This window comes from Triticum urartu, chromosome 3 (genome assembly GCF_003073215.2).
Source record: "Triticum urartu cultivar G1812 chromosome 3, Tu2.1, whole genome shotgun sequence".
In the NCBI taxonomy this organism is placed as follows: domain Eukaryota; kingdom Viridiplantae; phylum Streptophyta; class Magnoliopsida; order Poales; family Poaceae; genus Triticum; species Triticum urartu.
The window spans coordinates 15,722,785-15,747,588 of record NC_053024.1 but is presented as its reverse complement, the minus strand read 5'-3'; the positions used below and the strand labels follow the sequence as shown (position 1 = coordinate 15,747,588).

General features: G+C 48.1%; 2 protein-coding genes and 1 non-coding gene across 3 annotated transcripts; 2 read left to right on the top strand and 1 right to left on the bottom strand.

The window, feature by feature from the left end:
* The first annotated feature begins 2,043 nt into the window (after positions 1 to 2,043).
* Positions 2,044 to 3,548, top strand: LOC125546508. The gene is made up of 5 exons (XM_048710746.1): positions 2,044 to 2,226; positions 2,320 to 2,416; positions 2,519 to 2,689; positions 2,784 to 3,412; positions 3,522 to 3,548. The coding sequence occupies exons 1-5, from the start codon at positions 2,044 to 2,046 to the stop codon at positions 3,546 to 3,548; spliced, it is 1,107 nt and encodes a 368-aa protein (XP_048566703.1).
* Positions 3,549 to 9,805: 6,257 nt separating this feature from the next.
* TRNAT-AGU lies at positions 9,806 to 9,879 on the bottom strand. The gene has a single exon. It is a non-coding gene; the product is annotated as a tRNA-Thr (tRNA).
* Positions 9,880 to 21,910: 12,031 nt separating this feature from the next.
* On the top strand, positions 21,911 to 23,363 carry LOC125547686. The gene has a single exon (XM_048711491.1). The coding sequence runs from the start codon at positions 22,005 to 22,007 to the stop codon at positions 22,752 to 22,754; it is 750 nt and encodes a 249-aa protein (XP_048567448.1). The 5' UTR covers positions 21,911 to 22,004; the 3' UTR covers positions 22,755 to 23,363.
* The last annotated feature ends 1,441 nt before the right edge of the window (positions 23,364 to 24,804 follow it).

Below are 24,804 nucleotides of genomic sequence, written 5' to 3'. Positions count from 1 at the left end.
AACTACCCTAGCAGTTCCTCTCTGGTCATTGGAGGAGTTTGCGACCCTTTGACGTTGGAGGCAATAGCTTGACGAGAAGCCCTATCATTAGCAAAAGATCTTCACTTGCAAAACATTGTTATAGCTTCTGACTCAAAGCAAGTGGTGACATATATTAAGCAAGGCAGCCATGGAAGGTTGGAGCAATCATCACCGAGATCAAAACTAGAGTAACTACTTTTAGTTCTAATTTTATTTTTGAAGGTCGTGCGGCCAATGTCGACGCACATAATTTAGCTAGATTTTCTCTTTCGCTAGCCGCGGGTCATCATGTTTGGTTTGGGCAACCACACGACCAAAATTCCGTCCTACTAGTTGCGGTTTTTGATTAATATAAAGTTGGCTTTACCCGTAAAAAAATTAGACGACTATCAGTGCAATTTGCAATGTCGCATACCAAAACCGGTACTGTCTTGCAAAAAATATAGGGAAACGTTTCAAGCCGGCGGACCGGTCGAAGCTTGCGCCGGTCGTCTCCCACGCGCGAACGAGCGAGCAGTGGCCCCACGCAAAAAAAACTATCCCGTGCCTTATCCCTTTCACACCGCTGCTACAGTCCACCCATCCATCCCCTACCTTATTGCTTTCTCTCTCTTGTCGCTCCCCCCCACGGCTGCCTACCTGCTCAGCTCCTTCATGTGCTCTCTCTTTTTTGTGCGCTGGTCACCATATGTCAGCGTTGATCTCGTCTTCCCCAAGCGCGGTGAGCACCAGATTCCTCTCTCTCTCTCTCTCCACAACATCACCTACCTCCAGCGGCCATGTCTTCCCCAAATCGGCTACTACCCCAGAGCTGCAACCGGCGATTCAGGATGTTCGAACCGTCCTACGAGCTCACATACAGGGCAGCCATGGCTTACAAGATCGAGGTGGACGACGAGTTGGGGGCACCAAGGGGAACACCCCCTGATGTTGCAACGGGCGGTCTGGAAAGCTACAACCGAAGTGAAAAAAAGCTTCAATCAACGATGACAAATGCTGCAACCAACCACTTCACAACAAAAAAGTTACATCCGGTGTCGCACGAAGCTTCAACCAGCGTTGAAAAAAGCTTCGAACAGCAAATGATGATGCTAGGGCTGGCTACGGCCAACAGGGGCCATGGGAGTTGTGCTCTTCGACAGCGAGGTTGCAAGCGTGGACGTCGAAGCTGCAACCGGCATGGAAGAAAGCTTCAACCCCATGAAAAAAAGCTTCAATGGATGTGGAAAAAAGCTTCAATCACAGAAAAGCTCCAACTGGTGTGTGGAAAAGCTTCAACCGGCAAATGAGGGAGCTCCAAACCATAGAAAAAGCTTCAATCGATATGAAAAAAAAGCTTCAAACAGTGGAAAAAGTTTCAACCGAAGCAAAAAAAGCTTCGACCTGAGTTTAAAAAAGCTTCAACCGAGTGGACAAGTCTGCACGCACGAGCGTCGACGGCGACGAGCGGCGAACGACAAGGGGAGAGGAAGTGGGATGCTGCGACGAGCAGCGACGACAGGGAGAGGACGCGGGTGCTCGCGGGGCAGGAGGACGGAGGCGTGTGTGGCGGAGGCTTGTGGGGACGGAGGTTGAAGATGAAGTCAAAGAAGGATAAGAAGCCAGATCTGACGGCTATTAGAGCCCAGATTGAACGGCTGCGGCCGGACCGGCCGAAAATTCAGCCGGCGCGCCGGAGGAGAGTGCTGGCCAAAAATGTATGAAAAGTCAAGTTGTTAGCTTCTGTTTTTTTTTTTACTTTTTTCTTTTGTTTTGAACATGAGAAAACGTTGTTAGTATGCAACATTTGCACTCGAACGGATCTCAAGGAAAGCGAAGAGCAGGGCCCACCATCCGATCCCGTGAACACCCGGGCCTCAACACCGGAGAGGAACTGCTCATAAGTCATAACCGCTCGCGCCCTTGGCTTCGCCCCCACCATCTGCCTGCCCCCGCCTTCTTTCAAAGTTCGAACAACCGCCTTCCCTCCTCCTCCTCCCCTCGCCTTCCCTCATCTTCGTCCACGCCAAGAACTCGATCCCCATGGAGCAATACGAGCGCGCGGCTGTTGATCCGCTCGAGGGGCAGACGGAGCAGGGCGGGGAGGATCCCGCTCCGTCGGCGGCTCTCGCTGGCGCCAAGGAGGGCGAACAGGAGCGCGTCCCCGAGACGCACAATCCCGTCGGCGCCGCCGCGTCGGAGGGCGCCAAGAAGCAGGATCTTGAGGTGATTGATCGATGGTGGTTCGGAGCGGCGGGCGACCGAAAGAGCGGAATGCTCTGTTTCTTGACGTTCTTGTTGGTTCTTTCTTTGGCGCAGGAACCTTCGCCGGAGTCCGATGAGGCCGCGGCCGCGTCTGCCAACATCAAGGGCGAAGACCGCGAGGCGTTCGAGGACCCTATGGAGACTCACTTCGGTAAGATTTCCAAACACCGGCATGTGTTTACCGATTGCCTGAACTAAAGGCTGCGGCGCGTCCGTTCTTGAATCTTGATTCATCTTGTGGCGAATTCGTCAGAGTTCCGATCAGCGGCTGCCGACGCGACGCCGCCGTACAACTCCCTCCGCGCACGGTCAAGGAAGCAGGCCGGGCCGACGAAGTTCGTCGCCGTGGGAGCTCCCGACGGTGCCGGTTCCGAGTCGCCTGTTCTTGGCGCGTCGTCGTCTTCGGACTTCTCTGCGATGGCCGGTAAGATCGATCAACAATCCGAAGCATTCAGTTCTTGGTTGCGTTCTTGATCTTGATGATTCATCTGTACTCACTGAACGGAGTAATCTGTCAGCGCCCGGCGCCACGGTGGCGATCGCGCACGCCTCGCCGCCCGACACCAATCGCCGCCTGCCGTCGCGAAGCAGGAAGCAATACTCCCCGAAGCGCATCGCCTCCGCGGGGGCTTCAACTTCGGCGGGCGCACCGGCCGCAGGCGACCCAGCTCCCCCTGCTCGAGGCAGGAAGCAGCCCCGGCCCGAGCACTTCATCCCGGAGGAGGCGGCAGCTATGGCCGGCGCCAAAGCTCGCCGGGGCAACATCGTCCTCGACAGGTTCCTCTCGTCTACTATGGCCCGCGGCTCCTCGGCTTCGGATTGGGTGAGGGACGTCACGGCGGAGGACGCGGGCCAGCCCGAGCGCCCGCGCGGCATCGAGAGCTTCAGGATCAGGGACGCGAGCCGCCACGCCGCCCGCGCCTGCGGCCTACGCGCCGCGATCAGCCGCCTCGGAGCCTCGTGCGGCGGCGCATCGTCGCCATCCCCGGCGGCGCCAGGAGAGCCCGAGGGGAGCGGGACCAGGAGGCTCTACGGCATCCTCGCCGTTCTCGGCGCTTCTCTTGCGCTCAGCGTGGCGTCCTGCGTGCTGTTCTACATCGTCGGTCATAGCAGCGAGGCTGCTCCCTCCGGAGAGAACCAGGACAAGGTAATTGTTGCCCTACTTCTCAATTCTCAGTTTCTCATGCATCTTTGACAAGGTAATTTTTGTTGATCTTTCTGTTCTTCACTGACAGTGAGCGGTCTGAGCGATTCAGGATTCAGCAAAGGGGATAGCTGCATAGTGGATCAGAGTACATTTGGTGTTCCTCTTCTCTGAAGCTCACATACCTTGGAATCCCTTATCTGTGATTCTGTATCTAGTTTTTGTCCGAATTGGTGTGGCTTTGAACTGTGGTGCAATACTGATTGTGTGTGAGTGGAATCCAGAGTTAACTCAAGTTTATCATAACCCTTCTATGCTTGCCGTTTCTGAATACGGAGTTAAGTTTCTCCTGTCACATCGCTGTAATGTAGCATACCACCACAGTGTTGTTTGTTTTGAGTTTTGATTTTGCTCACGAGGTGATTTTTAGCACTGAATTCCATCCATGCTATGCTGTCAGTTTCAATACTGAATTTTAGTCTCTTCAGACAGGCACTGCATTGTTAGCGATATGTATTTCTCAGCTCATAGATTTCTGAATGCAGAGTACTATTAATTTTTTAAACTGAAGCAGTGTATATCGAGGTGACTGTTTGCCACTAAAATTCAGAATCAGCTCCGATTAGTTCTACGGTGGTAGTTTCTGAATACTGAATTTCAGTCTCTTCACTCAAAATTTTCATGTTGTTTCTGTTCTTCAGTGACAGTTAGCGATCTGAATGGTTCAGGATTCAGCAAAAGGATAGTTACATACTGGTGCTGGCACGGTACATTAGGGGGTCACACAAGGCCTTGAAATCCCTTATCTATACTTTGTCTTTTGTTGGACGTGTCCCTGTTAGAACATAGCATTGTTTTGTCAGTGCCTTTGAACTGTTGTGCCATGGTGATTTGTGAATAACGAAAAAAAGTTCAGAATAACTCAAGTTAGCATGTGCGAGTGCCTGCGATACTCTCAGGTTGCGGTTTAGTCTCTTCAGACTCCAGATTGCCTCACTTGCAGTTTTCTAAACTCTGCCTCAGAATGTTACATCCATTTTTCGACTCACTCTTTTTTTTTAGATTAGCACATTTTGGTGTTATTTCTGTTCTTCAGTGACGGTTGGTGCCCGGATTTTTTGTTATATGCAGTCAATTTGTCCACATATTAAGATCAGAGATAATGTGCCATGGTGACTTGTGTATAACTGAAATTCAGAATGAACTCAATATACCATGTGAGTGCCTGCGATACACACAGTTTGCCGTTTCTCAAATACTGAATGTTTATTCTCTTGAGACTCCACTTGCAGTTTTCTGAACTCCACTTCAGAATGTTATACCCGATGTCTCGGCTCGCAGATTTTGGTGTTGCTTCTCTTCTTTGGTTACAGTTGGCTGTCCGAATGATTTAGCAAAGGATAGCTACATAGTATGGCAAAGTACATTTGGTGTCCCGCTGAAGCTGAAGCTGAAGCATACAGGGCACCTGTAATTAGTTTTTGTTTGACGAATTTCAGCTAGATCATAGTGTTGCGGCTCTGAACTGTGGTGATTGTGTGTGAGTGGAATTCAGAGTGAACCGAAGCTAGCACAAGGTTGGCGCTTATAGTGTTTGGAAATCCGTGCTTCTGTTCAACAAGCCACAAAAATGCAAAGTTGGTTCTTATAGTATTTGTTCAATCGCACCGTTGTTAGTTGTAACGAGAGCATAACACTGTCTCGCCTTTTCTTTTTGAATGATTACGGTTCCGAGGTGACTGTTTACGACAAAAATTCATAATGAATCCAACAAGTTAGCACTAGATTACATCGTTTCTACGCTGGCAGTTTCTGAATACCGAAGTTCAGTCTCTTCTAACAACACATTGCTAGCGATGTTGCGGTCTCTTGGTTGCCTTGAAGCACTGAGATCAACATCTAGGCCTGCATTTTTGTGAATTACTACTGTGTCGTCATTCCACAATATAAGTGGACTTTGTGTTGAACAAAATTTTAACTTTAGCTTTTTCAATCTGGTATCGTGGTTTTTCATCTTTACTTATACAGTTTTGCTATTTCACATCTAGATGTGAAATACTATGTCACATCTAAGTCCCTTACCGTCCGATCTACTGTTGCTTGTTTATTCGTGCGAGCTGTTGATTCCGGTTCCTGGCCACGTCCGCGACGTCGTTGCGTTTTTCCTCAGCCCGTTACGTGTCCTGCACACGTTGTCCTTTTTTTTAGAACTGTGTCAGGTCTTTTGTCGGCCCACTATCCCTGCGTCCGGGCTCTTCTTTTGGCCTGTTTTTCTGTGCGTTCTCCCACTCCTTTAACCATCGCGTCACTGTTTCCAACCTTGTTTCAGTTTTGTGTTGTTTTTTTCATGTATATAAGCTACAGGGAGAACGTGAAGAGCGGTGTTCCAAAAAAAAAACGTGAACAGTATGTGCATTCGATGGAGAACTATTCGTCTCATTCTCTTCTTTCTGTTTCCTTTTCCTTTTCCTTGTTCCTTGTTCCTTTTTTTTCTCATTTGTTCGTTCGAAATTTATGATTTTTTTAAATAGGATTTGCTAAATCTCATCTTGATCAGGTTTATCAATGGCTTATCTAAGGTGATGTCCGTTGGATTTTATTGTAGTAATTTTTCACGCAACCTCTTGATCTTGTGTCGTCGGCCGGTGTATTCCCGTGTCATCTTATTTGTTTGTTCACATATAGGCCCATTCATGTTGTGCGTCCATTTTTTTTGTTGGGCCTTTTCTTCTTGTACATTTTGTTGCAGGTTCATTCTAGAGGAGAGAGTGTAACTAGATTTTTTTGTATTCTTTTTTGCATAAGGACATCATCTTTTTTAGTTAATTAAACATTTTTTGTTGTTCAATTTTTTCAAAAGTTAATTAAATTTTAAATTTTAAAAAATGCATGATTAATTTTTATTTTTGTCATTTATTTGTTTGATAAACATTTTTATTGATGAACAATTTTTGAATACACGCCTCAGGTGCAAGTCCACCATCGACTCATAATCTAGGGTTGACTTTTTTGTTCTAGTTGCAAGTCAACCATTAACTCGCAACTGGCCTGACCTTGTTTTATTCTACCTGCAACACAACCATTGATTCACAATTGCCCCTTTCATCTTTTTTAGCTGCAGTTGCAAGTCAATCATCGACTCGTAATTGGGCTCGACCTTTTTTCGTTCCAGTTGCAAGTCCACCATTGACATACAACTAGTGCTTGATCTTTTTTGCCCCAATTACAAGTCCACTCAAGACTTGCAACTGGACCCAGTAATTTGTTTTACTTGATTGCAAGTCTACGATCGACTTGCAACTGGGTTCGGTCTTTTTTTTATCCAGTTGCAAATTCACTATCGACTCACAACTGGCCCGACAATTTTCTTTTCAAGTTCCAAGTCCACCGTTGACATGCAAGTGGGCACTTGATCAATTTTTTTGATAAACATTTTTATTGATGAACTATTTGTGAATACGCACCTTAGTTGCAAGTACACCACCAACTCGCAACTAGGGGTTGACTTGTTTTTTTTCAGTTGTAAGTCAACCATAGACTCGTAACTTGTCCACCCTTGCTTTTATTCCAGTTGCAAGACAATCATCAATTCCCAACTTGTCCCATTTATCTTTTTTTTTCTGCAGTTGCAAGTCAATCATCGACTCGCAACTAGGCCCGACCATTTTTTCCAACACAAGTCCATCATTTTTTTTGACATTCAAGTGGACACTTGATCATATTTTCTATTGATAAACATGTTTATTGGTAAGTAAATTTTAAATACACGACTCAGTTGCAAGTCTACCACCAACTCGCAATTAGTGGTTGAATTTTTTGTTCGAGTTGCAAGTCAACCATCGATTTGCAACTGGGTCTTCCCTTGTGTTATTCCAGTAGCAAGACAACCATCAATTCACAACTAGGCCCCTTGATCTTATTTTGCTGCAGCTGCAAGTTAACTATCGACTCGCAACTTCGCCCGACCCTTTTTCCGTCCCAGTTGCAAGTCCAACATTCACATGCAATTGGGTCTTTGATCTTTTTTTAACCCAATTGCATGTCCACCCATGACTCACAACTAGACCCAACATTTTTTTGGCCCAATTGCAAGTCCACCATCGACTTGCAACTGTGTTTGACCCTTTTTTATCCAGTCGCATATCCAATATCGACTCGCAACTCGGTAGACAATTTTGTTTTTCAGTTGCAAGTTCACCGTTGACATGCAACTAGGCACTTGATCATTTTTTGCCCTAGTTGCGAACCCACCCTTTGACTCGCAACTAGGCTCGTTTATTTTTGCCTCAATTGCAAGTCCACCATTGACTCGCAACTAGGGCTAACTTTTTTGTGTCTCAGTTGTAGATCAATCATCCACTCACCACTGGGTTTGACCCTTTTTTGCTATAGTTGCAAGTCAACCATCAACTCGCAACTGGGCTCAAATATATTTTTTCCATCCGAGTTTCAAGTCCACCATTGACATGCAACTCGGCCATTGATCCTTTTCTTTACCACAGTTGCAGGTCCACACTTAACTCGCAACTTGCATCGATATTTTTTAACCCAATTGCAAGTCGAACATCAACTCGCAACTAGGTTCGACCATTTTTTTTTGTTTCAATGTAGTTTTTAAAATTCATGACCTTTTTTTTCAATTCGTGAACATTTCTTTTGTCCATGAATATTTTTAGGAAATCAAAAAAAATTAACAAATTCGTGAAAATCATTTTAATTCACGAACATTTTTGTTCAATTTGTGAATACTTTTTAATTTCTCAAACATTGTGAATTTTTTGAATTCATGAACATTTTTTAAATTGATTGATATTTTTTAAGTTGCCAAATTATTTTTTTCAAAATTGTGATTTAGGAAAATCATAAACATTTTTCATGTTTGCGGATGGGGTAAATTGACCCGAAAGACGTCAACCTAGGGACAAACCGGAGGACACTTTGCAAAAAAGGTGAAGGATACGAGCTGCTTTTTCATTGTATACACAGACTTGTATCAATCAAGTCAAGGCCGGTGTGGGAGGGCTGGGAGCCGGGTCTAGCTCGTGTAGCTAGCGCTGGCGTTGCCATGCAGCCCGTGTGTATTTAACCCGACAACAAACAATAAAAAAAAGGCTAGAGAACAAACAACAAAAAAGGCCAGCAAAAGGATCACAAAACACATGACATCATCTTAGATGTGAGAGATGTGACATAGTTGGACCCTTACTTATATATCAGAAAGAAAAGTTTTGACGAGTCTAGTCCAGAAAGAAAAATAAATGCTTTCATTGATCTTAGATGTGAGAGATGTGACATAGTTGGACCCTTACTTATATATCAGAAAAAAAAGTTTTGACGAGACTAGTCCAGAAAGAAAGAGAAATGCTTTCAAGAAAATCATAAACATTTTTCATGTTTGCGGATGGGGTAAATTGACCTGAAAGACGTCAACCTAGGGACAAACCGGAGGACACTTTGCAAAAAAGGTGAAGGATACGAGCTGCTTTTTCATTGTATACACAGACTTGTATCAATCAAGTCAAGGCCGGTGTGGGAGGGCTGGGAGCCGGGTCTAGCTCGTGTAGCTAGCGCTGGCGTTGCCATGCAGCCCGTGTGTATTTAACCCGACAACAAACAATAAAAAAAAGGCTAGAGAACAAACAACAAAAAAGGCCAGCAAGAGGATCACAAAACACATGACATCATCTTAGATGTGAGAGATGTGACATAGTTGGACCCTTACTTATATATCAGAAAGAAAAGTTTTGACGAGTCTAGTCCAGAAAGAAAAATAAATGCTTTCATTGATCTTAGATGTGAGAGATGTGACATAGTTGGACCCTTACTTATATATCAGAAAGAAAAGTTTTGACGAGACTAGTCCAGAAAGAAAGAGAAATGCTTTCAAGAAAATCATAAAACATTTTTCATGTTTGCGGATGGGGTAAATTGACCTGAAAGACGTCAACCTAGGGACAAACCGGAGGACACTTTGCAAAAAAGGTGAAGGATACGAGCTGCTTTTTCATTGTATACACAGACTTGTATCAATCAAGTCAAGGCCGGTGTGGGAGGGCTGGGAGCCGGGTCTAGCTCGTGTAGCTAGCGCTGGCGTTGCCATGCAGCCCTTGTGTATTTAACCCGACAACAAACAATAAAAAAAAAGGCTAGAGAACAAACAACAAAAAAGGCCAGCAAGAGGATCACAAAACACATGACATCATCTTAGATGTGAGAGATGTGACATAGTTGGACCCTTACTTATATATCAGAAAGAAAAGTTTTGACGAGTCTAGTCCAGAAAGAAAAATAAATGCTTTCATTGATCTTAGATGTGAGAGATGTGACATAGTTGAACCCTTATTTATATATCAGAAAGAAAAGTTTTGACGAGACTAGTCCAGAAAGAAAAAGAAATGCTTTCATTGAGAGTTGAACTCAAGACCTCCCGCTTACTAAACGGGTGCTCTAACCAACTGAGCTATGAAAGCAACCTGTTAAGAATATTAAAGCTATACTTATCATCGGTGAATCGTAGTGGCCAATAGATAAAATAAGACCGAATCATCAGCCGGGAATTAACTTCATGCTAAAGTGTGTACTATTTTTTTATCATAAGTTGTACTAAATGATCGAATCAGCAAGCCCGGGTTCATTCCCTTTCCATGGTGACCTCAGTCAGGAAGGCGGAAATTGCGGTGTTCTTCGGTGACAGTTAGCTGCTTGAATGATTCAGCGAAGGACAGCTATATAGTGGGGCAAAATACATTTTGGCGTCCCCCTGAAGCATACGGAGAACCTGTAGTTAGTTTGTTCGACGAATCGCTGTTAGATCATAGTGTTGTGGCGCTCAACGTTGGTGGTTGTGTGAGTGGGATTCAGAAATTCAGAGTCCACACAAGTTAGCATAAGGTTCCATACCTTCTACTCTTGCAGCTTCTGAGTACTGAATTAAGTTCCTGAATAATATGCCGGTCCTGGAACGGAATCCCTTATTTTGTCCTCGTAGAGTTTGTTCCGTCACATAGCACTATAGTGTTATCGCTTTTTTTTGAATTTTCACCGGGGGGAGATTTCCCCACCTGAATTTCTATATATGGGGGCCAGAATGCCCAGGTAAACAGTATGCACAAGTACATTTTACGGGGAGGAGCGAGAGAGGGGGGGGAGGGGGGCGGCAGGCTTCACGCATCAGGCATGCATCAGGCAGCAGGAGTGTTTGCCAGGCAGCCAAGCCATGCCTCCGACGCCTGTTTTAGAGCAACAGGCAGACGCACCCGCCAAAGCACGGCGTCTTCTCTACACAACAGCAGCAGACGGGGAAGTGACGGGGGCAACCCCTGGAAGACCACCGCGTTATGGTGCTTCCAAAGTTGCCAACAACAGAGAAGGAGGAAGGTCGATCCCGTCCGCACCGGCACCGAGCCGGGAGCTTGCATAGTGTGCAACAGCTTGACGGATGAGACCGACGGGACAAACCCCACCGTGGTCCAGAAACTCTGAGCGAAGGGGCAGCCGAAGATGAGATGCTCCGCCGTCTCCAAGGGCGCCGAACAGATGGGGCAGCCAGCCCCCTCCGCGTCCACGATGTGCTTCCGCAGGAGGACGTCTCTCGTCTGGACTCGAGCCTGGACCAGGAGCCAGGCGAAGAAGCGGACGCGACTGAGAGCGTAGTTCTTCCAGACGAAGTCGGCGTACGGCGCGAGCACCCCACCAAAGTGGCAAAGTTGGTAGAGGCCAGCGGAGGAGAGCCCATCACCTTTGCCACAGCCATGGCGCATGGTCCGAACATCCGCCCTGGCAGTGAGGGCCAGCGCCCGGATGATTGGGAGGAGCACAGCGCACTCCCCGGCGCCCGCATGGTTCAGGCGGGGGACGAGGACCCCAGCAAGCCCGTGTTGAATGACGTGAGCAACCGAAACCGCAGGCATGGTGGTGTGGGAGAAGAGGGAGCTCATCTGGACGGAGAGGGCACCACCGGGCAGCCAAGAGTCCAGCCAGAACGATGTGGTGCGCCCGTCACCGACGGACACGGTGGTGACCGCCCTGTACACTGGCATAAGCTTGGCAAGGGAAGCCCAGTGCGGTCCGGGGAGCGACACCGCCGTTGCCGAGGACAGCAGCGAGCGTCCCAGCTCACCCCAAACCCAGCGAGCCCACGGCGCATCTTGGCGCGAGTGTAGACGGTGAAGGAGCTTCAGCAGGAGGCACCGGTTTTGAACCGGGAGGGCACGCACCCCCAGCTCCCCCTCCCCCTTGGGGCGGACGACGCGGTCCCAAGCCACGAGACACTAGGCCCCAAAGGCTTTGTCCGTCGCGGTCTAGAGAAAGGAGCGGCGAAGGGCGTCGATCGCCCGGAAGACGGAGGGCGGGACCTCCATCGCAGACATGGCATACGTGGGGAGAGCGTCCAGCACGGCGTTGAGCAGCACCAGGCGCCCCCAGAAGGACAGTAGCTGAGTGCGCCAGCCGGAGAGGTAGCGCTCAGCTTTGGCAATGAGTGGGAGGAAGTCGTCCATGGAGAGCTTGCGGTTGGAGAGCGGCAGACCGAGGTAGATTTGAGGGAAGCTCCCAACGCAGCAGCCCAACACTTGAATCATCTCACCAAGGTCATCCTCGGGGACATGGACGGGCGCGACGGTGCTTTTGTGGAAGTTGATGACGAGCCCCGTCGCCGCCGCGAAGTCGTCCAGGATACCCTTGAGACGCCGAACCCCGTCCAGCTCGGCACGCATGATGATGATGGTGTCATCAGCGTACTGAAGGACGAGCGGCGGCGCATCGTCAAACAGGGGGTGATGCATCCCACCATCTCTCTTGACCATCTGTTGGAGCACATCCACGACAAGAAGGAATAGGTAGGGGGAGAGGGGGTCCCCCTGCCGCAACCCCTTCTTGCATTTGATCCATCGCACGGGCACGCTATTGAGGACCACAGCAGACAGGAAGGACTGGAATATCGAGTCCATCCAGTCACACCAGAGAGGTGGGAAGCCACGCATCTCCATAATCCGGCGAAGGCTTCTCCAGTCGATGGAGTCGAAGGCTTTGGCGAAGTCCAGCTTCAGGACCAGCGAGGGAGCCCGACGGGTCTCGCAGCATTGGACAATTTCTGTTGCGTACACAAAGTTCTCGGCGATGCTCCGCCCTTTGATGAACCCGGACTGGTCCACATCCACCACATCCGAGATTTGTTGTTGAAGGCGAGTGGTCAGAACCTTGCACGGGATGTTGTCGCTTTTGATCGCGACCGAAATTCAGAATGAAGCAAAGCGCCTTCCTGGTCGTAATTTTAGTTTTCGATAGCCACCCCTAAGTCGCTGGTTCTTTTAGGCGGCAACAACGGCTGGCGCTTTGTGTCACCTGGTGCAAAGTTCTTCAGGATAGCAGTGACGTATCAGGTTATCAATGGTTAGTAGAGGCAGAGCGATAACTCGAGACGAAATAATGTTGCTGCTGCTTTCTGACCGGTGCCGAGGTGACTGTTTGTGACTGGAATTCATAATGAACACAAGTTTGCACTAGATTCCATCCTTTCTACAACGGCTGTTTCTGAAGTTTCTGAATTTCAGACTCTTCAGAGTTTAGACATAACATTTCTAGCTATGCGATGGTCTTGTTGGTTACTTTGTAGCTCTAAGACCAATATGTCGGCCTGCATTTTCGCGAATTACTATTGTTTTTGAAACACGGGTGAGTGTTGGAAGTTTTCCCTATCACTCTCCCCTCTGAACGTTGTTGTTGTAGAATTCTGCTGGAGTGTACATTGGTTTTGCTGTCATACTCACCCTCTGAACCCCTGTCCTCGTTTGTTGCTTTCATTGAACAAAACTTAATCTTAGCTTCTCGATCTGCTACTGTGGATTTTCATCTTTATGATTATGAGAAAGTATAAAAAGTAATCCCATGAAGAGAGAAGGAAAAAATAATAATGGTATGGGTGGAATAGGGAAAAACACAATTGCTTTCATTGAGAGTTGAACTCAAGACCTCCCGCTTAATACAAGCTATAAGAAACAGTCCCTATAAACAGGTCAAATTCATTACTGGAGGTAGAAATTCGGCCGAATCATCGAATGGTCAAGCAGAATTCTGGAGCCAGCCCGGGTTTCTTCCCTTTTACACACAGAGAGACTTTTTTTTTGAGTCTACACACAGAGAGACGCCAGCGAGGAAATTGCGGTGTACTCGTCACAGACAAAATGAAAATAGAAATCTGGCCCAAGCCCAGCATCCACCGCTTCTTTCTTCCATCGTCTAGGTCCAGGCCCAGGTCCAGACACGGGAACAGCAAAAAAAAAAGAGACCAGTAGACCACAGACATGCACAGTTGCCCAGAGAGACTCCCTAAAAAAAAATCGGTTTTGCGAAAATTTCTCTAGCATCAGTCACCTTCTTCCTCCCTTCTGGCACGCCGGACCTCGCCGGAGAAGAGAACCCCACTATCTATCTTTTTTTTTGCGAAACACCCGTAACTTTATTCATACTAGTGAGTATGCACGTGCAATGCACGTCTATAATATAGACAATAAGTAGCAGAGTTTATATGTTAAGCCGGCGTTTGTCGATTTGATGATGGGTCATCAATGATGGTATTAGGTGTTCGTGTTACAAGATGAGTTTGATCTTGTGACCTCTTCTAGGATGGCTGTCCAAAATCCCACGATATAACAGTTGACTGTTGTGCTCATCACTTTCATATTTCTACTTCTCATCATATCATCATTCAATTCTGAGTCTAATAAAATAGTAACTAATTTTGTTCTAAAGTGTGTCCTATGGTCCTGCCAAATATGTAGTACTCGGAATTACCCAAAATATAGTAATCAGAAGTAATTATAAAAGAATAGTCTGATATGCTTTTGCCAAGTATTAATCAGAATTAGTCCACAAAGAACAATGGTGGGGATTCCGAGTGAAATATACATGCTCAAAATAGTCAAAAGAAATATTCCTTTCCAGAAGTTTAACATCCATAAACCCCAATATAATCCACCTACATGATTACAAAATTTTGATTAGAAATTTTAATTGGATCACATGAAAGATAAATAAACATGAATAATTAAATAGCTTTATGTTGTTTCAGCTTAAACACACACATGGTGGGCAGCCTGACCGAAACTGAGACTCACTATACCAATGCCCAATCCCATTTACATTCCCTTCCTCTTCTGTACAGTGCCCTCCTCCATCCCTAGCGAGCTTGGTGCCAGTCATCACGCTCCTGCCAGCAAATTGCTGAAGATATGAGATTTAATGAAAAATTAGTGATTTCTCACTGAATGATAAATCAAGTATTACTTCCACTGCTTCTATAGATCAGAACAAAGGCAGATGTCGAATACTCATGCATCTGGACATTCTATTGACTCTCAATTGGCAACAACTAATCTTTAGAAGGCAAAATATATATGGAGAAAGAAAATCGTGGGGTCTTGAGCTATGTCCATTGATATTCTCACTGGCCGCCGCAACTTTCTCTGGCTAGCAGGATATGTATTGCTTCTTTAGATATTCTGTTTTCTTCTTATCAGATGGTCATGGCATATCAGTATATCACCCTTGACTACTCTGTAACTTCAGGTCAGATTGCGTTTCTGTGAACTGATGGTTAGTAATTGCGCCGTTATCAGCTCCAGATTCTAGCCTAACAATGGAGGCAATGAAGTTAGCTCCAGATTCTAGACAACTTCAGGTTAGACCCTGCGAATTGACTGACCTCCTGATGCTCCTAGGACCACGTGTCCCCTCGCAATAGAAACAGGCCAATGGCTCCATTGTTCAAATTGGCACGGTTCCTGGCGGCCTTTACAGCAGATTGAGCATGGCAAGAGGACAGTGGTACCTTTTAAATACCAAATGCCAAGTATATTTGAGTTAAACATACTTACACTGATCTAGGGGATAAGCTGCAACTATGCTTCCTAGCACAGAGAGAATACACGATCAGCAATGGCAAAAGCTTAGTTCACACATTGCCTGATGCGACCAAAATAGACAATAAACAACTCTGCCTACAAATACACGCATATTGTCATTGCCGATAGCAGCAAGTTTTCAATGTATTACATGCACCTAGCTGCCAACAGCAACTAATGAAAATTGCAAAAAAGATTGCAAGCAATTTCTTATTCTAATTTAATTAGGAGTCGTCCATAAACATTTGTTACTATCCTACCATCCTTGAATCCTAATCCTTTTTTCCTTCCTTGAATCCTTTAGTTTTAGTCAGTTCATGAAAATTTTTATACTATTAATTTCTTTTTATCCATGATGGATTTACCTGGACCAATACATGAGATTCTTATGCTATTTAGGGGATCTGTTCTTCTACTAGGGGGTCTAGGAGTAGTATTACTTACCAACCCCATTTATTCTGCCTTTTCGCTGGGATTAGTTCTTGTTTGTATATCTTTATTCTATTTTTTATTAAATTCCTACTTTGTAGCTGTCGCACAACTTCTTATTTATGTGGGAGCCATAAATGTCTTGATCATATTCGCTGTAATGTTCGTAAATGGCTCAGAATGGTCTAAAGATAAGAATTGTTAGACTATTGGAGATGGGTTCACTTCACTCGTTTGTATAACTATTGTTTTTTCACTAATGACTACTATCCCAGTAAGTGGCTGCCGGTGGTGTATGTACGTCCTCATCCATAGAATCAGAGATGGCGCCGCCGATTATCTCATCATGGAGTCCATTGACCAGCGATGTCCCCTATGGCAACATCAAAGTACTGAGTGGTACCAAAAAAAGAACAAAATGAATAAAATCCAGTATAATAAAGATGGTACAATAGTTTTTCAGACTCACTGATATGAAGATGTTACTCAAATTTTCAGACACATTCTGTACAAGGTCACTGTAGCTTGGATTTTTTCAATCCATCTCTAAATAAAACAAAACTGCATCCCACGGGGTTGGTCAATATTTTGGTGCAGACTTCACTATCCTAAATGATATCTGAAGTGCGAATAATAAGTTCATTTATTAAGATGGATAGTATAAAACCAAAAAAATCACAAACCACTTTACCGTATAATTTATCCAGTAAATTAAGATCAGTGCCAAATACATAATTAAACCAAAAATTAATTTAACTACAACCATGCATAGTAATCAGAGCAGAAGTTCCCATCCAACCTATCACCCCTGTACATACTACAGACTTCGTCCAAAATTCACACTGCCGAATCACAACCATCCAGTACTCTAGTCTTATACATACTGCATGTATTATCACTCGTCGGAGAAGAGAACCCCACTATCTATCTTTTTTTTGCAAACACCCGTAACTTTATTCATACTCATAACAATTACAGGTACATTGATTTGGACCTAAAATACAAGAAAATATAAAGTAACTCCTATGACTAAGAATTATAATGAAATCTCTTGGAAACACCTTCTTCATGACGACAATCTCTGCTCGAAGAAAAACTCCAAAGACTCCGATAAAGAGGCTGCAATTTGACTAGAGCAACGTTGTTGTTACTCTTCCACCCACACGAACATTACCAATAATGATTTTTGAAAGCGCCTTGAGTCGCCCATCCAAAAAGATGGGAAGCCTTGATCGATGAAGGTACTTGGGTCGGGGATAATCCCCTAGAAGTGCAGGCCGTCGAATCACTATATCTTCACCATGTTGTCGATGAAAGGTTTCACCTCCACAAAGAATCAGACCAACAAAAAAGGCTTGACACAAGAACATAAACTCATCAGATCTGAATAATCGGATCTAAGAGGACATAAAACTCTCTAACCTCATGGTTATGATGATCACTGCTAGACGATGGCGAAGAACACGGAGGTCTTGAAGATCTGAGCCCCTCCCCCCTCTCAGCATCAAGATGACAGTCGGAGGTGATGGGACCTAAATTTCTCAGATGACGACAGCTGTGGCACAAGAAACCCTAGTTGAAGACGTATCTTGCGTGGAGCAGCAAATAGCCCCCACTATCTATCTGTCATGCCCCAAGGTCATGCTCAACTACATTGATTGGGCCTTCTCTCTGGAATGGGCTATTGGGTTTGGGGTTTGGCCTAGCTATGAGAATCTGCAGTGGTGCCTGTAAGGAAGGATGGACCTAAATTTCTCAAATGACGACAGCGGTAGCATAAGAAACCCTAGTTGAAGATGTATCTTGCGTGGAGCAGCAAATATCCCCACTATCTATCTGTCATGCCCCAAGGTCATGCCCAACTACATTGATTGGGCCTTCTCTCTGGAATGGGCTATCGGGTTTGGGGTTTGGCCTAGCTATGAGAATCTGCAATGGTGCCTGTGAGGAAGGATGGACCTAAATTTCTTAGATGACGACACGGTGGCACAAGAAACCCTAGTTTTTTTTTAGAAAAGGAGGACGACCCCCGGCCTCTGCATCTGGGCGATGCATACGGCCATTTTATTAATTATTGACACAAGACCGTACAGAGTCATACAACAATAAGTCTAAAGCCACCAAAACAAGCAACAACTGTCGCTATCCCTATCCAGTTGATGTAGGGGCGCTGAAAGTCTGGGCCTAATACCAAACAGACCACGCAGCCAAACCTAAACATCTAAAGACTTGAGGTCCCACCCAGGACGCCTGCCTGGTATGGGCACCCACCAGTCCGGCGTGCTTCTCAACCAGGACCCCTGCCGGGTATGAGGCCGCCGCAGCCGCCTGCCACCAATCCATCTTCAGAGCTGTACTGCTGCACCGACCTTGCCAGGCCTATCTGCCATCAACGCCACCATGACGCCAGACAGCTTCCACCTCCTGCACGAGTCCATCTCCGCGCATCAGACGCCGAGTCTCCACAGCGCCACGCCGCCGAGATCCGCCACCATCAATGTGTAAGATGAAGCACCGCTCCACCAAAGTCGCCGTCCTCTAGTCCCTCGAGCCCGTGTGCACCTCCAAGAATGACGCCCCCAGGGGGGAAACGACACCAGAGAGCCGCCGTCATCCGATCTACTGATCTAGGGTTTCCCCCGGAGGTAGCAGAGAGTGGCCTTGAACTTCTCCACGACGATGCCTTCAGGAAGGGAACGACGCAGACAGCGTCGCCATCGCCGGCCTTGGCAATAGCCAATAGCAGGTTTTCACCCGGATCTGATCGAAGACCTCCATCCCTCGTGCACGGGTCGCCGCCATCCTTGCCGGGATCTGGATGATCCCGCTGCTAGATCTCAGCAAGGAGAAGCCCCCCACCGAGACCCGCCGGCCGAGCAGGGGAAGCCGAGACCGCGCCGCAGGATCAGATCCGCGATGGATCCATGCCCGCGCCGCCGCCCCGGAATCAGCCCCGCGCGCAGCCGCCACCGCCTGCCGAGGCTCGCCGCCGCGTGCCCCGCGCCCCGCCACCGCTCGCCGAGGCCTGCCACCTCGCGCCAAACCGCGAGCGCCGCAGGACACCGCCGCCTGCCGCCTAGATCCGCCGCCCGCGGAGGAAGGGGAGTCGGGAGAGGGAGTCCCCCTGCCGCCGCCGTCTGCCACGCGGGTTTCACCCCGCCGGCGTCCCCCGCGGGCGGCGTGAGGAGGGGAGAAGGAGAGGACGGCGGCGGCCCTAGGGTTGGAGAGCCCCCGAGTCGCCCAGGGCGGGGGCGACGCGAGGGACGCGACAAGAAACCCTAGTTGAAGACGTATCTTGCGTGGAGCAGCAAATAGCCCCCACTATCTATCTGTCATGCCCCAAGGTCATGCCCAACTACACTGATTGGGCCTTCTCTCTGGAATGGGCTATCGGGTTTGGGGTTTGGCCTAGCTATGAGAATCTGCAATGGTGCCTGTGAGGAAGGATGGACCTAAATTTCTTAGATGACGACATCGGTGGCACAAGAAACCCTAGTTGAAGACGTATCTTGCGTGGAGCAGCAAATAGCCCCCACTATCTATCTGTCATGCCCCAAGGTCATGCCCAACTACACTGATTGGGCCTTCTCTTTGCAATGGGCTATCGGGTTTGGGGTTTGGCCTAGCTATGAGAATCTGCAATGGTGCATGTAAGGAAGGATGGGCAACACAGAGGAGGGCATCGATAAATTGATACGTTTTGAACCCTTCTCTCCTCCCGCTCCTATTCCTCACCTATATTCTACCTGTATCTCACTCCTTGTTGTTTCTCATCTGAAATCCCTCCTCTTGTATCCCAAAATTGGTACGGATCTGATTGTTCATCCCATCGTTGTGTTGGGGTCGTGACACTATCTTAGGGTGAATTCATTGCCCCATTATCTATCCAAGGGGTGGTGCAAAAGATCACCGGAAGTCTCCCCTAGTGTGGTGGGGCATAGAGGGATAGTCGGGGTGGCGGCAGCAACGGTGGTCGGGGGAGGTTGAGGGGAGGGCGAGGCGGTGGGTGGTGGAGGCCGTCGGTTAGGGCGGGATAGGCTGGGGGCTGCGGGAGGATGAAGGGAGGGAGGTTGAAGATGAATGGTGGACAAAAGGACATGTACCACCGCTGAGCGTGGAGGAGTAGGCGACCGACGACGCCGTCGATGCAGCCGACCCAACGATCGCCGGCGCCCGTGCTAAACGACCACAAAGAGAAATAGAAAAATGTAGATATGACATGTGGGGCTATATAGTCAGTGACAGTAAGAGATTATCCCGGCCGGGATTATCATTTTCCCAACCTGCCAAACTAGTCTGTACGGGTCTAGGGTTGGGATTCATCCGGATCAAATAGTACAGGGTGCTCATGGATTGGGAGGTTAAGGTTTAATTCCGACGAACCATATGAATTCAAGGTTCAAAACATACTTCACCCGAGAAAAAGTTGCAGAGAGAGAGAGAGAGATAAAGGGTCACGTAAACGTGGCTCCGCATCCATTTTCATCCTTCCCGAGTGAAACAGCGGAGGGTGGCTACAAGATGCCAAGATCCACCACCACCATAGATCCAGGAGTGGCTGGGACCCCGAGAGCAGCCGACCAGACACTGTCGTCAGAGACTAACCCCCATGCACACCACAGCACAGCAGAGCAGCGCCGTCCGCCGTAGAAGAGAAGGAAGAGATCGGTCGGTGGATGCAGGTCAAAGACACGAGCACAGTGCGCGCCGAGGAGGAACAGTTGCTCCCCTAGAATCAGAAACCTGTAATGACTGTGCGCCGCACGTCCAAACGTACATTCGTGCCCGTCATGCATAGTTGTATCCACGCATGCATGCTGCCCTGAATATGTGGGCGGCTCTGTTCCAGAGGCCCCATAGCCTTTGACCACCACCACACCACACCTATGCCCCTATCCTATCCCAGCTCGTCTTCACCAGCACGTTGGGTCGGTGCAAGTGTAACCTGTTTAGTATTATTCAGCGCGATAACTTGCTGGTTCGAAAAGTTGGCAAAGCTCGTACTACTAGTACTACGTGTAGATAGAACATTATGGTTCTTTTGGATGCACAATGATCCCTCCCGATCCATATGCATCCTGGTCCAGCCCAGCCAGCGTTGCGCCAAAGCGAGCGAGCGAGCGAGGAGTGTGCGTGTGTCGAATGATTGAGGAGTAGTGCCCACTGTCCAAAAGGGGTGCAAGTGCCAAGCGCATCCACGGTGCACTGCACGACACGCTTCATCCCGGAAGAAATAATTCACCTTGCCATTTCGCCTTGGTCGATTGGATGTTTCACCACTCCGGGCAGAACGGACAAGGTTTCAGCGTCCCCGCCCCCCGCTTTTTTCTCTCCTCTAGCGGCTACTAGAGTGTAGAGGCAGGGCAGAGAGCAGACACCAGGATCCTACTCGCTGTAGGATTTCCCTGTTCCGCGATGCAGGAAAGGGGAGGAGCGAACCTTCCTCTTCTGTTCGCGTTTGGAGGTTTTTGATCCATCGATCGATCGAAATGCGCACGAAAACGGAAGCCCATTCCGCCATGTTTGTGCTGGATCCTACTGCTTCATTTCATTCATGGAGACAGGGACTAGATAGGCCCCTCGCCATGATATTCTGTTCCATTCCGGGGCAAGTGTGAGCTGCTGAGCCTGCTTGCTTGCTGAGCTCGGGTTCCTTTCGTGTCCATCCATGTCGAGCCATGCGGCACGTACAGTGCTGTGGCAATCTGGCATCGCGATTTGTATCCGTGCCCAACTAATTGGGAAAACGATGTGACCTAAGTGGCTAATTAAAATCATCAATCAATCAGTGTGATGAAATCTTCCAACGAGATTCAGAAAAAAGGTTTACAGCAAGGCGAGAAGTAAACTACGTAGGATCAATTGTAGGTGGTTCATGATGCTTGGCCAAGCTGGGTTGCCAAAAATTCACGTTCAATGAACGGAAAAAGGGAGCTACTCCTCCTACGCCGTTCATTCACGTAGGTAGGTGACCCGACCGACCAAGGGACCAGGATCCCTGCGGTGGCGCGAGTGAGATCGAATCAACCTCACCTCTCACTTGCAATCAAATTTCGATCGGATGCGAGGTTTGTACAGCACGGTGACGGGCCCTGCCGTCCTGGCCGCCGGGACCCGAGCAGCACCCTCCGCACCACACTCGCCACACCACCTATTTATATCGACGTTCCTCTCACCCTTCTTCTAGGTAGCGGCAGCTCTCACATCGCATTCTGAATCTCTGACATTGACAAGAACTTACTTTCCCTTGCCGATCCAGTAGCGAGATGGAGGAGGAGGAAGCTTCGGCGGAGCTGATCAGCCCCAGGATCTCCTTCTCGCACGACCTCGCGGCCTTCGCCGCGGCAGCGACGACATGTCCGGGCACCACTCTGCTTGAGCCAAGGCGGTCGGACGCGTCCCTCATGCCGCGGCGGAGGCGGCGGCGCGCGCCGGAGCCGGAGTTCGACTTCGCCAACGCGGCGGCCGCCGACGTCGCGCCGGCCGACCGCCTCTTCGCCGACGGCAAGCTGCTCCCCGTGCCGCCGCTGCCGCCGACTGCTCCCCATTCACGCGCCAAGCCGCCCCAGGCCGCTGCCTGGCAGAAGGCGCCGCGGTCGTGGGCGTCCCCGTTCGCGCGCAGCAGCAGCGTCAACTCCGCCAGGGCGGCCGCGTCGGCGGCGTCAGGGAGGTTCACCTGCCCGGCGTTCCCGCTCATGCGGAGCCGGTCGACCGGCTCCGCGGCGGCCACGGTCGGCGCCCACCAGCGGCCGCATTGCAAGAAAGTCGCTCCGACGACGACGACGGCCGCATCCGGTGGCGGTGCGAGGTCAGTTTACTACTACGGATACGGGGGCGGCAGGAACGCTGGCGACGGCCATGGCGGCGGCGGGGTCCGGGTGAGCCCGGTGCTGAACGTGACGTCCATCGGCACCAGCGTGGTGAACATGCTGAGCCACCTGCTCTGCGACTGCGGCGAGAAGGCCGGCAAGCAGCAGAGCAGGGGCTTCGGAGTGCGCTGCTGGGTAACCAGATAGTAGTACTAGCAGTTGTACTACAAGTTAAGCGCACTCGTTAATTACTGATTGATTGTCCACTTGTCGCCACTGTTGCTTGTAAGTAAGTAAGATGGAAAGATGAATCAATCCATGTGAATCGTGACCGATTGATGGATTGCTTTGTGCATGCATGGGATGGGAGGAGGGCCCTTTTGGTTGTGTCGTTGGTTAGTGGCAGAGCATGTGGTGTTGTGGGGAGGAAAGAAAGACCATTGGTCCGATCCACCATGAGAGACCGACGGAGTGCATGGCAGCATGGGGATTCGGTGTCCCCAGCCGGCCGGGTTTCCTGCGGGGCGGGGCTTGCTTGGCGTTGCAGCATGTCTCTGTCTCTCGCACGGAACACACAGTCTTAGTACTACTTATTTGGTTGCAAGTGGTGTCATACTTTATCATGTGTCAATCATGGAGTACGTATATATGTACAGGATCGTGTACTCGTTTGATCGCGTAAGCGCAACATTTTGCAAGCGATCCGAATGGTTTCCTCGTACTTCCATTCTTCGCGGCGTGTTCCAGTAAAGCTGATCCTAGCCGTTGGTAGGACATCGGCAGCGAAGCTCTGCCTGCGTGTCTCGCCGGCCGGCAGCGCGACGTGGAAGGCGGCGAGCCTTAACTACGGGAGGGCGGCGGACCTGGCCCCATGCCGCCCATGCTGACTATCGGCTCAAACAAATGATTTTTACTGTGGAAATAGATTAATCATACCTTGCTTAAAAAACAACAACAATTGGTTCCACATGGGGGCGGAACTGATAAAAAGAAGAAAGAAGATTGAAGCTGCTGCTGTTACTCTCTTTCTGTATGAAGAGAGAACTAGTTGAAAATCCCCCTGTGTACCTTTTAAGTTTACTTTTTGATTCAGTAGACTTGAGTTTGCTTTTAGTTTTAGCTTGGTGCAGTTCAGTTCCAGGGTAGTTTTTGTTTTCGTGCTGAGACAGCTGGATATGCTGTGCTCCGCGGGCTGTATTGGTGAATGCTTGTCACACTGGTTTCGTTGCTTGCAATGGAACCGGGGCTGCGTGCCCTTTTGCTCTAAAAAAACTGATCACAGCCAAATTTCTGATAAATACTTTACTGAAACTTTCTCATGAACTAGACAGATTCATGGTGCGCATGTATCTTGAGCCTATCTTACACGCATCGATTTATTACCACGGCCCATCCATTGTTTCTACGGCGTTTAATTAGAGCAGCAGCAAGAACCACCATTGACTGGTTCACAGTGGCTCTTTTTGAATTCGAAAAATGAGCAGTGGTTCCTGCACGCCTCTTCGGATTCATGGCCTTTCTCGCAGCTTGCAAGACGCACACACAAGTTCAAGGGGATTGGTTTTGTTGAACCTGTGCATGAAAAAGTATAGCAGCGTTAGCATATATAGATTACTTAAGTTACATGGGTTTGTTTGAATTACATATGCAAAGGCGTGTGCACGCTAAAAATTAATTTGAAAATATATAGGCAAATGACTGTTTGTACCTGCATGGCATGATAATAGCGTGGTAGACATCATCACAAGAGCTACCAAGAGTAGGGCTCTTGTGTTGTTCTTGATAAGTTCCATGAGGAATGGTTTCTTGTTTCTTTATTTCTCGTATGTGCACGTATCCTTGTAGTTTGCACTTGTCATCCTATGCCTGTTGTGTTGGTGTTTATATAGGCATGATCAGACCTGGGAGGATCAGTTCTTGCCCTTCTACTTTTGGCTGGAGTTGATTACTACTTATAAATCGAATAGATATATACAATGTATATATTGTGGGTAAGTTGTTATTAATTGGTTCTTAAGTTTTGATATTAATTATTTGGTACTTTAAAATGACGTACATATCACACAGTAAAAATTGTCTTCGACATTGCTCCTTATGCTCTTAAAAAAGGTGGATTGTTATTTGCTCTGAATATTGGCGAATATAATTAGTTAATGTTAAATACTCTTAAAGTATATGATCTAGAATCTCTTGTTACTGATAGGATCCCAAGAATTTTATTAGTATTGATCACGAGATTTGAAATAACTAAAATGAC

Coding starts and splice junctions, on each gene's coding strand:
- LOC125547686 (XM_048711491.1), top strand. CDS start 22,005: ATGGAGGAGGAGGAAGCTTCGGCGGAGCTGATCAGCCCCAGGATCTCC.
- LOC125546508 (XM_048710746.1), top strand. CDS start 2,044: ATGGAGCAATACGAGCGCGCGGCTGTTGATCCGCTCGAGGGGCAGACG. Junction 2,417..2,518: donor CCCTATGGAGACTCACTTCG/GTAAGATTTCCA, acceptor CGAATTCGTCAG/AGTTCCGATCAGCGGCTGCC. Junction 2,690..2,783: donor GGACTTCTCTGCGATGGCCG/GTAAGATCGATC, acceptor GTAATCTGTCAG/CGCCCGGCGCCACGGTGGCG.